We start from the raw sequence: 12,163 nt of genomic DNA, 5'->3' as shown, positions 1-12,163 counted from the left end.
ACGAAGCCGATGATACCCAATTTTAAGGTCCTAGGTCATCGGTTGACCTTCTAGGTCAGGTCAATGACCCGAAAACCGGGAAAATCGGGACCTGTAAGAAAGTCGTACCTAAAGTGTGGCTGCTATGTGGTTTTCCGGGGTGCTGATAACGAATATCGTGTTAGTTTTGATCAGAGATGATGTTTTTAAGCATTTAGACCAGGTCGGGTCAGGTCAGGTCAGGTCAACCGGTAGGGGTTGTGACGGGTATTCGTAATACGTGTCAACCGCCTCTGACAGCTTCGTAACATGTTACGAAGGCACCAAAACTACTTCGTAAATGTTCAAATGGTTGCTAAATTCGAATTCCGCTCCAAAAACTAGCCTAGAAACATGTAAAACTCGAAAAAGTGAACCAGGTCACCCGAGGTCACCAAAGGTCAATGACCTGACCTGACCTTTAGGTGACCTTGACACCCACCCTAATGTATGGGAGCAACATCAAATCACATGTTTGAACTTTTGAAACCACGAAAAGCTTGCAAACGCGCGGCTAATGCGAGCCGACATACGCCGAATCGCGATTTCGGCCAAACATGGTCATGGAAAAGAGGTCACAGGTCAAAGGTCATTGGGGTCAGGGTCATGAAATTTTCAGGGAACGTGTAAAATTGATCAATGCGAGGGTACTGAAAGTTTCGTTGCGATCAGCCGCTTTTTACGCGAGTTATTCGCGAAAAACCTTAGGGGGGGTGCATCACCCCCCCGTGCCGGCGAGGGTTAAGGTGTTAACCTCGGGTCAAGGTCAGGTCGGAGCTCCTCAGGTCACGAAAATGGTTGAAGGAGGTTATATCGCATATCATTCGATTTGGCAGGTCTTCCTGAGTCCAATGGTGGCTTTCCCGACTCTCTAGCTCCATCTGATCAGGAGTTATTGACGAAAAACTTACATGGCCTTAGTGACGTCATAAATGACGTCACGCAAAGTCAACAATGCTAAAGTCAAGCACTGGACCTTGCAAGGAGTGCATGAAACCATTCCCGGTGCCCCAATAGCAGCTCCCAATTTCCCTTGTTGACTTAAAGTGGTGCTAGATCCTGTATTATACTCAATTATGACGTCATAACTTAACAGATTCATGTCATATATTCAGTGCTTGACATCCAAATGATAGCTTACATATGACAGAGAAGGTATGCAAAGTTTTATGAAGTTTGCTTCACTAGTTGTGGAATAACAAGCAAAAAACTTTTGCGGAAAGGCCGCTGGCCTCTCGCTGGAGCGTTTCCGACCAGTGTGCGCCGGAGATAGGCCCCAGATCAGCGTCGTGTGCCCAGCTGCGCCGTCAGCCCTTATTGATGCACCGCGCCGGAGAAAAGCTCGATCGTGATTTGTGTGAGACGAAGCTGCGAAAATACTCGTACATCCATCAAGTGGGGGTGGAGTGAAACTGGTTCCAACGATCATATGCAGGTCTCGTAAGAGGTACTGACCTACCATTATCATGTTATTTTCAGGTATTGACCGTGACCCAGACTCGTGACCCTGACCATGACCCTGTGTCCCTGACCTCTGACCCTGACCGCACCGTCCTCCTTGTGCCCGACAGGCCGACATCGATATATCGGACGACGAGGGTCGGACGCCTCTTCACGCTGCCGTGGAGCGAGGTCACAAAGAGTGTGTGAGAGCGCTGCTCACCGAACTACTCAACAGGTGATGTTATAAACCTACCCCCAATCACCTCAGATACATGCAGAGACACACAGAGACCCAGCACTCAGAGGGGCAGCTCTCCGTCATACCGGGGCGGGCCTGGCAATCACTCCCACTCTCCTAATACCGTCCCTGGAGGCCGGGATGATGCGCCGATGGCGACTCATTGAGACAAATTGCCGCGCACTTGTGTACGGCGCTGTATAGTCTCTCTTGAAAGTATCGCGTCATGGGCTGCGGCGGCTCGGCGAACTATTCCATTCAGTTTGAGGACCCCAGCAGTGAGGTCATGGCCTGTATAATAAAAAGTACGCTGTAGCACGATTCTACGCCGGCGGTAGGAGGAAAACTGCTGTATGACGCAGGCACCAGCGGCCGACAACTGGGTCAAAACAGGTGGAGACTGACCAAAGGTCATGCTCCTATCACTCGCCTTTACCCCGTCCACCGCCCCGGGCAGATACCGGCGCCGCTTGGGTTCACCAGCCGGGCGCTCATTGGTCTCCTTTAGTGGGGACCAATCACTAAGTGTGCGTGACGCATAAAATCACAATGGAGCAAAGTTCCGCCATAACCCTACTGTGAAGAGGCCTTCTGAACGAAGGTCATGAGTTGGGGGGGGGGGGCAGCCTGACATCGAATAGTTAGGGCTTTTAAAAAGAAGACGGCTTAACGTTTTTTTTTTTTGTCGCCGTTCACTAACCGGCTCATTAAAAAGAGAGAAATTCAAATAGAGGACTACTTGGCTAGAGAGCGAATATGTGAATTGGCTAGAGAGATAATTTTTGTGATTTGAATCCGCTCGCGGGTGCATCTGCAACCACGGATGCAACCACTGTTAGCGGGTGCAACTGATGATTTTTTTTTCGTATTCGGGCATGGGTTTCCGGATTTAACCAAAAACCTGTGACAGTCGTGCTGATGACGTGTCAAACTGTTAACTTTGCAATTAAACATAGCTCAACAAATCCTGTGCGAGTAGGGTGGCTTCCGTTGACCACATGCTTACTGCCACCACAAGTTAGCGCACGGCGACTGCCACTCCCCCCCCCCTCCCCCCATCCCTCCGCAACCACTCCTCTCCGCGCCCCGCCGCGCTGGCTGCCTCCGCGTGTCAGACTTCGGTCAGTGCTACCAGCGGCTCTCAAACTTTTCCGCTCAACCGCGGCTGGGACAGGTGGCGCCTTCCCTCAGAGTCGCGATACTTTCAAGAGAGACTATACAGATCCATTCACTCGCTCGCCGGAGGATGGGCGGTGCTCTGCCCCTGCTGACGTCATCGGAGACTAACGCGCACCCGTGTGGACGGCGGTATTGTTGTCCGGGGGGGGGGGGGGGCTATAATGCACGAGGGCGGTTAGAACGATGGATCGTAGGCGTTCGTTGCTAAGGCTGGATTTTTTCATGGTGAGGTGTAATGATGTTTAGCAATTTGTAATGATTTGACGTAATGATGTAATGATGTTACCATGTTTGTGTAAATGGGAGTGCGTTACTGTGTTTTAGCTCGATAAGGCTTTTATTACATGTCTGTCGTTGGCTGGAAAGTCTGTCTATGTGTTGTCTCAACAGCGGTTAGTTATAAGTGGCCCCGCATGGAAGCCAGCTTTCAACCATGCATGGGTGTACCGGCGATTATGGATGATAACTGTGTTACCTGCACTGCTCTTGTGACTGCCTTCTGCCTGACTGTGACTACTATTGTCTGACTGAGTGTGACCGCCGTCCGGCAGGTTCCAGCTGTCTGCCCCGGCGTCTGTGGAGTTCAGTAACCTGACGGCCGAGTCCAGTGCGGTGTTACCTGCACTGCTCCTGTGACCGCTGTCTGACTGAGTGTGACCGCCGTCCGGCAGGTTCCAGCTGTCTGCCCCGGCGTCTGTGGAGTTCAGTAACCTGACGGCCGAGTCCAGTCTGGTGTTACCTGCACTGCTCCTGTGACCGCTGTCTGACTGAGTATGACCGCCGTCCGGCAGGTTCCAGCTGTCTGCCCCGGCGTCTGTGGAGTTCAGTAACCTGACGGCCGAGTCCAGTCTGGTGTTACCTGCACTGCTCCTGTGACCGCTGTCTGACTGAGTATGACCGCCGTCCGGCAGGTTCCAGCTGTCTGCCCCGGCGTCTGTGGAGTTCAGTAACCTGGCGGCCGAGTCCAGTCCGGCCCACGCCTGTCCCGAGTTCGGGGCCATCATCAACCGGGCAGACACCAGCGGCAGGTGAGGGCGGGACGCCACGGCCTGGCGCTGGGCTGCTGGACTTTGTTAATTGTCTTTGACAGCGTCGACAGGGGAATTTTGACGCTGCGGAGAGGACACCGAGAATAGGTAGGCTCAATTAAATCAACGTTTTAACCAACAGCTGAATGCGCTATCGCTCATTTCGTCTCAAGACTAAAGCAGACAAATCAACGTCTATTCGTAGCAAGTGGCATGCCCTTCGCTCATCGGCACCACGCCCGTACGTAATGCATCACGGTGGGCCCATACTAGGGGCGGCGCTGGGGGAGGGGGCCGGTCCACCACCGTGTAATGACCTTGGCAATGGCTGGTGGGGCTTCCTCTGTCTGCCGGCCCCGATAGTCGACTGACCATGACGGACCATCCCCTCCCTCCTCTCTCCATCCTCTCTCCTCTCCCCAAGTCTCTGTCTCCGCCGGGCTGTGTGTATGTGTGTGTGTTCCGCGGGAGTACCACACACTGACACCGGATCCTGCGCGGTCACCGCCGGCCCCTCTGCCGACACTGAGCGCCGCGCCGGCCGGGCGCCGCGGCCCCGTAATGGATGGCGCTGGGACACCGAGCCGCTAATGAAACACCGCCGGCTTGGTACCCGCCGGACGTACAGCCGACGTGCGCAGCGCCGTGTGGGGCGACTGCTTGACGTTGGTGACCGGAAGGTGGGGTTTTGGGAATCTGGGCAGGCGCCACGCCTGTTTGAACGTGAGAGCACAGTTATATAGGGTTACCTTGTGAGAACATTGGGCTAGGAGTGACCAGAGTGGGGTTCCATGCTGACTGCTGATCGGGGGCTGCTGATTCGATCTGACCGTAGGTCAGCATTGGTGACCCGCGCTGACGGGAACTGACCATGAGGGCGGTATTGTGGACTCGTATAGATTCACAAGACCACTCTTGGCGCTGATGACTCTTGCTAATCTTTTCTGTCCCGCAGGACGGCTGGTGTCCTGAACTGACCCTTCCTGTCCGTTAGGATGGATTTCGTGATAGATCACTGATGCGTGCAGATTCTGGGGGCGACTCTACTAACCTATCCTGTCCCGCAGGATGGCTCTGATGACCCGTACCGACCCGTCCTGACCGGTAGGACGGTTCTGAACCCGTACTGACCTTCCCCGTCCTTCAGGATGGCTCTGATGTTGTCCCTTCCTGCCCCACAGGACGGCTCTGATGCTGGCGGCCGAGGTGGGCAGCTCAGAGCTGGTGATGCTACTACTGATGCACGGCGCCCAGCCTGGTCTGACGGACCAGCAGGGACGGACGGCTCTCTATTACGGGGTGAGTTCGGACTACCGACTGACTTTTACCGGGTGAGTACGGACAGAGACGCATGGAGCCTAGCCGGGACTGACGGACGGACAGAGACGCACGGACTTTAATTACGGGGTAAGTACGGAGAGAAAGGCACCGCGCTTGGCTATGGGGCAAGTAAGAGGAGACGCTCGGCTCTACAGTTTGGGGACGCACGGCGCCCCATTACGGGGTGAGTACGGACTACAGACTGACGTGATAACGCCAGTGAGTGCGAGGGACATCAGCGTAGTGTCAGACCCCTTCAGTGCAGTGTCATTACCTACGAGCGGCGCGGACGGCGCAGTGTCAGTCTGACATTTGCTGGGAGCGTGCTTCTGGGAACGAGATTCTAATATTCCCCGTGTGGCCAGGGCGCAGACAAGGCCGAAATTCACGGCTGCCGCTGTGGGCATCTTCTCTGGGTAATAGTGTGTGCCTGCATTTTCTGGGCAATGACGTCTTTCTTGTTTGTTAGAGTTGGTTCACAAAAGTAAAAAACACGGTAGGCTACTCTTTTTTATAGCAATGCTTGCAAATATGTTTGGCATTGCCTATGGCATATGCAGTGCAATATCGGAAAACAACATTTTCATCAATTTGGACTGTGGTCTGTTTATTCAAAGACTCAAGGTTCTTTGACATCCGCCTCATTTTTCTTTTCTTTTTCTTTTACGGCACCGTTTTTCGTGAACGATGTCTACCTGTTGGTCCCCCACGGTCGTTCGACTCGGCAATTGGAGCCTCCTCCGGCTGGGACGACTGTTTGTCCGGACTGGAGCGGGCGACTTTGGGAGTGGCGACACCGTTTACATATGGCGCGGCTCGTTTATATTCGAGCTGCCTCTGGACGTCGGAGCCGCTAGAAGTGTGTGTGTTCCTTGCTGTCTTCAATTCGCTGTCTGAGTTGTGAATTTCTGACGAAGGTGGTGTGATAAAGTCGCATTGAATTTCAAATACCATGTGCGGTTTTCATGAACTATCGTGTGCTGTGAATTAACTGCCTAATCAATCGTTAAATTGCAGTTCCTCCATGGCAGCGAGACGTATCTTATCACGGGCTATTTTCACGGTCATTTACGGGCTGGAATGAGGTGCCAAGCTAATCAATTTGAGTTTCTGGTGATTTCTCGCTGTCGCCTGCCTCCCTCGTTAAATATGGCCGCGGCTGCTGACAAGTACGAGCCGAGCGGGATATGAGTGTGAGAGATAATTTACGGCGTACAGGAGAGCCGGAGACCCCAGACGCTGTGCCCGCTTTAGTTTGGGAATTTGCTCTGTGGACTTCGCTCCAAATTTGTGATGCCTAGATGGTTGAATGAGATTGACGCAGTCAATTCCTATCAAATTGGCATCAAGCTGTTGCCATATATGGACGCAAAATTGTCAGCGCATGATTTGGAATTTCGTTAACTCTGTTTACTGCATTCCATTTCTTCTGCTTTTCCGATTTCGTCTGAACTTGTTCAATTTAATTACGTTTTTCCCGGTCGTGTTTGTCGACACCGGCCTGAATCTCGTCGGGGAGCTGTGTGAGCCGGCTCCGACTCCGGACTAAAGGCGCCGGCTGCAGCTCCGCATCCTGAACGAGACCCAATTAGCATTTACATGTCTCATCCATCGAATTTGTCGCCCGGCTGTGATCTCGGGGTGGTACACCGTGCGAGCTGTGTTTGACGGGCGGGCGACACGACAGCCACCCGGGCTGTCCTTGGATTCAGGAGGTGTCTACGGGGCAGGAGAGGTGGCGCCTATCCTATGGGCAGGGGCGGTGTCTGGGGGTCTGGAAGGAACAAGAAGGTCGCCTGTCGCCTGTGCTGTCCTGAGAGGCGTTGTAGAACAAAAAAAGGCACATCTTTGTATTTGCTACGAACTATGCTGCGATGCATCTGCTGCACTCTATCGCGTCGTTATACCATGCCCTAACCGTCATGATTACGCCCATAATGTTAACTTCCGCGTCCTAAAATAGACCACTCTCCTGCACGTGCCCAGATCCCCCCCCCCCCATACGGCGGGCCTTTAATGTCCGCGGCGACCTGAACTCGGTGGCGATTGGTTTAATCTCCGCGCCGGCGGACTCATCAGCCGTGAACCGTGACCGGCGGCCGGACCGCTCCGCCCGTGAGCCCGTGAGCCAACCGCCCCGGCTGCCCAGTCTGGTCAGGTGCGGGAGTAATTTGACCGGCTGTTCACAGCCGAAACTGGGCGCAGTGTTTGTGGAGGTAATCCGCCTATTAACGTTCTAACGTCACTGCCCGATACCATTAGAAGTGCTGTCCGTGACAGTGAGGTGTCGATGTTTGAGGACCGACGGCGTGTGCTGCTGTTTAAACATAGTAGAGCTATGCTCTATGTTTGTCTTTTCGGTTATAGATGGTCAGTTAATATGGAATGGTCAATTGAGGATTTTGACCTATCTTTGGGTACATTGTATCATGTATGATTGCCGCTGCTTGTTTAAATGAAGAGATTAAATAAGTAGAAACGATCCACCACCAGCAGCTGCCTGCCGCACGGATGAAGATCACTCACTACCTTACCCCCTGACCGACTGGCCATCCGTCGGACCTCCCCCAGTCGGTGACTCCCGTCTCCCGTCTGTGAGCCGAGCAGCCCTCACTGGCGGTGACAGCCGTCCTATTACCCCGGCGTGGCGCCGGCACAAATGGAGCCCCTCCAAACCGGCCCGCCGGACGCCCGTTTGAATACGCTCGCCGCCGGCTGCCAATGCAGCGACGAGCTGCTGTTGACGTGCGTCATCCAGATGTATTTAGGATGAGCCGGTTATTTCGCAGGCCCGTAGTCACTCGGGAAATGGAATCCTTCGCGGCGCCGGAAAATGCAGTTATTTATGGCCGACTCCGTGGCATATCGCTCAAACAAAAGTAGTTATTTAGTGCTCATCGCATTATTTATAGCGTGGTTTATTTTGTGTTTGGTATGCTGTATATTTACGACGGCATGCTCTTGGCAAAGGCTGAAGCGTGCCGTTGTATCCGAGCAGCAGCTGCGTCTTTAAACCTGCCTGGGCTCTGAACACCTCCCTACCTCTCGGTCATCGGGGCTCGTTCGGAGACTGTCAGAGGAGCCGGCTCACGGCGCGGCTAATCCGCCGCCCCGGTGGCAATTTCAGCGGCCAGACGGTGGTCATCACGGGGTGATAAGTGGGACTGACCGGTCAGGCGGGGAGCGGTGGGCGGGTGCAGGAACGCCATAACGCAGACGGGCGCCCAGCAACGGCTGTAAGGGGTTCGAGTAAAGAACTGTATCGCTTGGTTGCTTGGTTGGCGATCTAGCGCATGTTTTCTTTCGGTGGTAGATATCCAGATCATCCAGATAAAAAGGCCTAATATGTATGGGGGATCGGGGATGTGATATGCGTTTTCACGAACTGCGTAGTAGCTGGTAGATCCGCACAGCAACAGCGGAACTGATTACAGCGCAAATACAGCAAACTTAGAAAGTTCCGGCAATTTCGAAACTTGTTCGTAGTATTTAATCCGTACGTGCTGAAGGTACGGGTAGTTTACCGGCCAGTGTAGTTACATTAGAGTCTATTCGCTCTCATTTCCACCCAGTTATTTGCAGATGTGATACTGGGTCCGCGGACTCTGTGTGCCGTATAATGACCCGTCCGTCGCCATTGTGATCGTCCTGATCACGGCTCTCACCGTGCCACTGACGGTGATAGATTCCCGCTATTGACACGCCCTTTGATGATTTATTGGATCTTTACCACTGGCAGTTTGTCCCCGGCCGGTTCCCCTGACGACTGGAGCGGCTCACGGGCTGTCCGTCGCCGATCTGCGCTAATCACCCGGCCCCCGTCTGATTAATGAGCCCCGGCCGGCCGACCCGGTCAGGTCGGAGGGTCAGTTGCCATCGGGCTGATGGCTGCCTCTCGGCGCGGCGGCCGCTCCACTGGCGACCACCGCTGAGCCGGCGGCCGGGCGGCCGTTGGCGCGGCAGTTTTCCGCTCTCTGACCCCGGAGGGTCTCTCAGACGGCGCTCAGTGCCTGCTGTGACGGAGGACCCTCACTCGAGAATGGGCCGTCAAATGAGACTCTAATAGGCGCCAGGTCAGCAGTCATTTAAAGCTTTTCAATTCCGATGAAAATAAAACAGTGTGGTTTTAAAAGTTGGAGGCACGAAAATGTGTCATGCTTTCTCAGGCAAACCTGTGTACGCGCATACGTGCTTCTCACGGCTTGACAGGCATGGAGTGCGCTGACCTGCTATGACCTGACCTGGCGATGCATGACTTCATAACCTGACCTGAGCTCTGTGACCGGTAGGCAGTGGGCGTGGCACTGTATGACCTGACCTCTGTGACCGGCAGGCGGTGGGCGGTGCTGAGGAGAGTGTGGAGACCCTCTGCTGTGTTTGACCTGACCTGACCTGACCTCTGTGACCGGCAGGCTGTGGGTGGTGCTATATGATCCACCCTGACCTGACCTGACCTGACCTGACCTCTGTGACCGGCAGGCTGTGGGTGGTGCTATATGATCCACCCTGACCTGACCTCTGACCGTCAGGCGGTGGGCGGTGCTGGTTGACCTGATCTGATCTGACCTCTGTGACCGGCAGGCTGTGGGCGGTGCTGAAGAGAGTGTGGACGCCCTGCTGTGTTTTGCCGACTGTCAGCCGCTGGCCGCTGACACCACTGGTGAGTCCCCTGTCAGTGGTGACCCCCTCCCCCCGCTCGTGGGAGGCTCAGCAGTCAGCTCCGTCAGAGCGTTGTGGCGTGGGCTTATCAGCTGGACTGACAACGCTAGGCTAAATATGGATGGTACAGAAAGCCTCCATAAAAACTGGCAGTACAAAGTCTTCGTGATGAATGAAGAGAACCCGGTCAGATATCATTCGAATGCGGTGTAATACGTTTGTGCAATATATGCACTGCTATGAAATATCTGTTAAAGTTCAACTTACTAAGATGTTATGAATAATGAAGTGCGAAAATAATATCAAACAAGCTTCTCGTAGTCCGTAGTTAAGTCGGGCTATCGTCAATATTTCGCTGGTGCCATGCCATCCTGTCTATCTGGAGGTGTGGAGGGGCTGGCACCAGACTGCAGTGCCGGAACTCTCCCCGCCCGCCGGGCCGCCGTATGTCTGTCTGTCTGCCGGCGCAGTCCTCTGCCGCCGGAGGATTGCTCGGCCCGGTATTGGCCGCCGCGCCGACCCGTGTCCGCCGGCCGGGCGCCGCAGCGATTAACTCCAATGATTTAATTGGTGCCGGCGTGCCGGTCGCCTGGTCCGGGGGGACTGATTTCATTTGCTGCCGCCGCCTACCAGGCCCGCCACTTGGCTAATGCGTCTGCCGGCGGCTGCTGCTGCGCCTGCTGTCGGTCGGAGGGGAGGACGGGGATGTGTCCCGGGGAAGGGGGCGCCCAGGTACCCCCCCAGTGGTATACTCTGCCTCAGCCTCCCCGTGAGCTTAGCATACTGACACCTCTGGTGTCTTGGAAAGAGATGAGTTACTTCGAGGGGATGAAAATCCTAGGAGTGGGAATTAAGAGTTAGCAAGTTGCAGCGACAAGAAGCTGGGAAGTGGTTCTCAAGGTCGCGTGGTATCTATGATTTATGGGATGTTACGTGGGAAAATGCGACGAGCTTCAGCGAGCGCTTCACAATCTCCTGAAATGCCAGTCACGATGTTGCGTCCTGAATTGGCTTTCCGCGTGATCTACCTTCGAAAGCGCCACATGAAGTTAGACAACGCTGCAGAATATAGATCAGTTTCACCGAAATGCATCGGGGTGCTTGTCGACATCGGTTAGGGGAATATTTCGATGTGCTCAACCCGGTGTCTTTCTTGAAAACCAATTAGGTGGCAAGTGCTCAACCTTCTTTAGCGAGAGAGTTTCTGAAGTCGCCTCTTCCAGCTGCAGTTGACTGAATTGTTTCTACTTAATTGCATTTCCAGAACTTTTTTTCGGAGAACTCCTGAAGTACAAAGTGGATTCGTTTGAAATGTCTTCCGACTATTATTTGCCCACACGATGTGTATAGCTGGCAGTGACAACGCCGCTTTGCTTTGAAGGGAATTTGCTGTCGGCACACAGAGTCTATGCATCTATCATTGTCGGATGTGGCTGCGTGACGCGCTGGTAACAGACGGAAAGGCTTCCGACTTCTGAACTGTGTGCTTACTTGATAAAAACGTTTTGCTTTTGTATTCTCTACACACTGGCCTCCCTTCTGTGTGATGTTTCTACGAAAGGTATGATGAAGTCACATTTCCCCGGGATGGCAATAAGAAATGCCCTGGTCCCGTCCCCTCCCGTGGTCGAGATCCACTTCGCTGCCCCTCCCAGGCCTCCTCCGACTCTCCCCAGTAATGGCCCTGTCGGAGGGCTGCTGTTTCGTTATCCCCGCGAGTCCGACCAGCCCCACTCCACCGCCCATGGTCAGATATTGCGGCGCTCAATTTGCCGATGGGAAGTGCTTTGTCAGCTTTAGATAAGAGAAGTGACAGCGTAAGGAAGCAAAAAGTCTCAGAGCCTTCCCGAGGGAGCTTTTGGTAACTGACGATGTTTTTTTGCGTCTAGAGTGGCTAATAGCCTGGACAATGGGGCCGTGAAAGAAATATGTGGTTATTGCTGCTCCGTAAGAGCCTACTTCCTGCGATATCTGACTTGATGGAGTGCTGCACGCAGCGTGGGCCATTTTCCTGTCGATTTGCTATTTTTTCAGTTGTCTGCTCTTCATTTATCTCGCCGGTATCTTTCGTTACATAACGCACATTTGTCTGTCCTGTAGCTCTTCTGAATGTTGATCACTTCCCTCACTTGTGCTACATCCACAGGGATTGTGCTTAATTGGGGGTTTGTGGGGCACACAATCTGCAGGGATTAGTGTGCTGCGTTCGCAGTCGGCCCCGTTGTTTTCTGTGTCAGGAGCGCCGCTCGCCCCCCTCCGTCGGCCGCTCAATGGCGCA

The 12,163-nt window shown here is 53.9% G+C and overlaps 1 protein-coding gene across 1 annotated transcript in view; it reads left to right on the top strand.

Moving 5' to 3' along the window:
• Positions 1-1,589: 1,589 nt before the first annotated feature.
• LOC122367219 (serine/threonine-protein phosphatase 6 regulatory ankyrin repeat subunit A-like) overlaps positions 1,590-12,163 on the top strand; it is a gene marked incomplete at its 5' end in the record, with an annotated part of 28,022 nt that continues 17,448 nt past the window's right edge. Inside the window, 4 exons of the mRNA XM_043340132.1 lie at positions 1,590-1,696; positions 3,790-3,906; positions 5,088-5,205; positions 9,808-9,886. Of these exons, the coding sequence (XP_043196067.1) occupies positions 1,590-1,696; positions 3,790-3,906; positions 5,088-5,205; positions 9,808-9,886 (421 nt within the window). The remainder of the gene's footprint in view (positions 1,697-3,789; positions 3,907-5,087; positions 5,206-9,807; positions 9,887-12,163) is intronic.

This window comes from Amphibalanus amphitrite, unplaced genomic scaffold (assembly GCF_019059575.1).
Source record: "Amphibalanus amphitrite isolate SeventyFive unplaced genomic scaffold, NRLGWU_Aamphi_draft 000858F_arrow, whole genome shotgun sequence".
In the NCBI taxonomy this organism is placed as follows: Eukaryota; Metazoa; Arthropoda; class Thecostraca; order Balanomorpha; family Balanidae; genus Amphibalanus; species Amphibalanus amphitrite.
The sequence above is the reverse complement of the archived record's forward strand: the minus strand, read 5'-3'. Positions and strand labels throughout refer to the sequence as shown.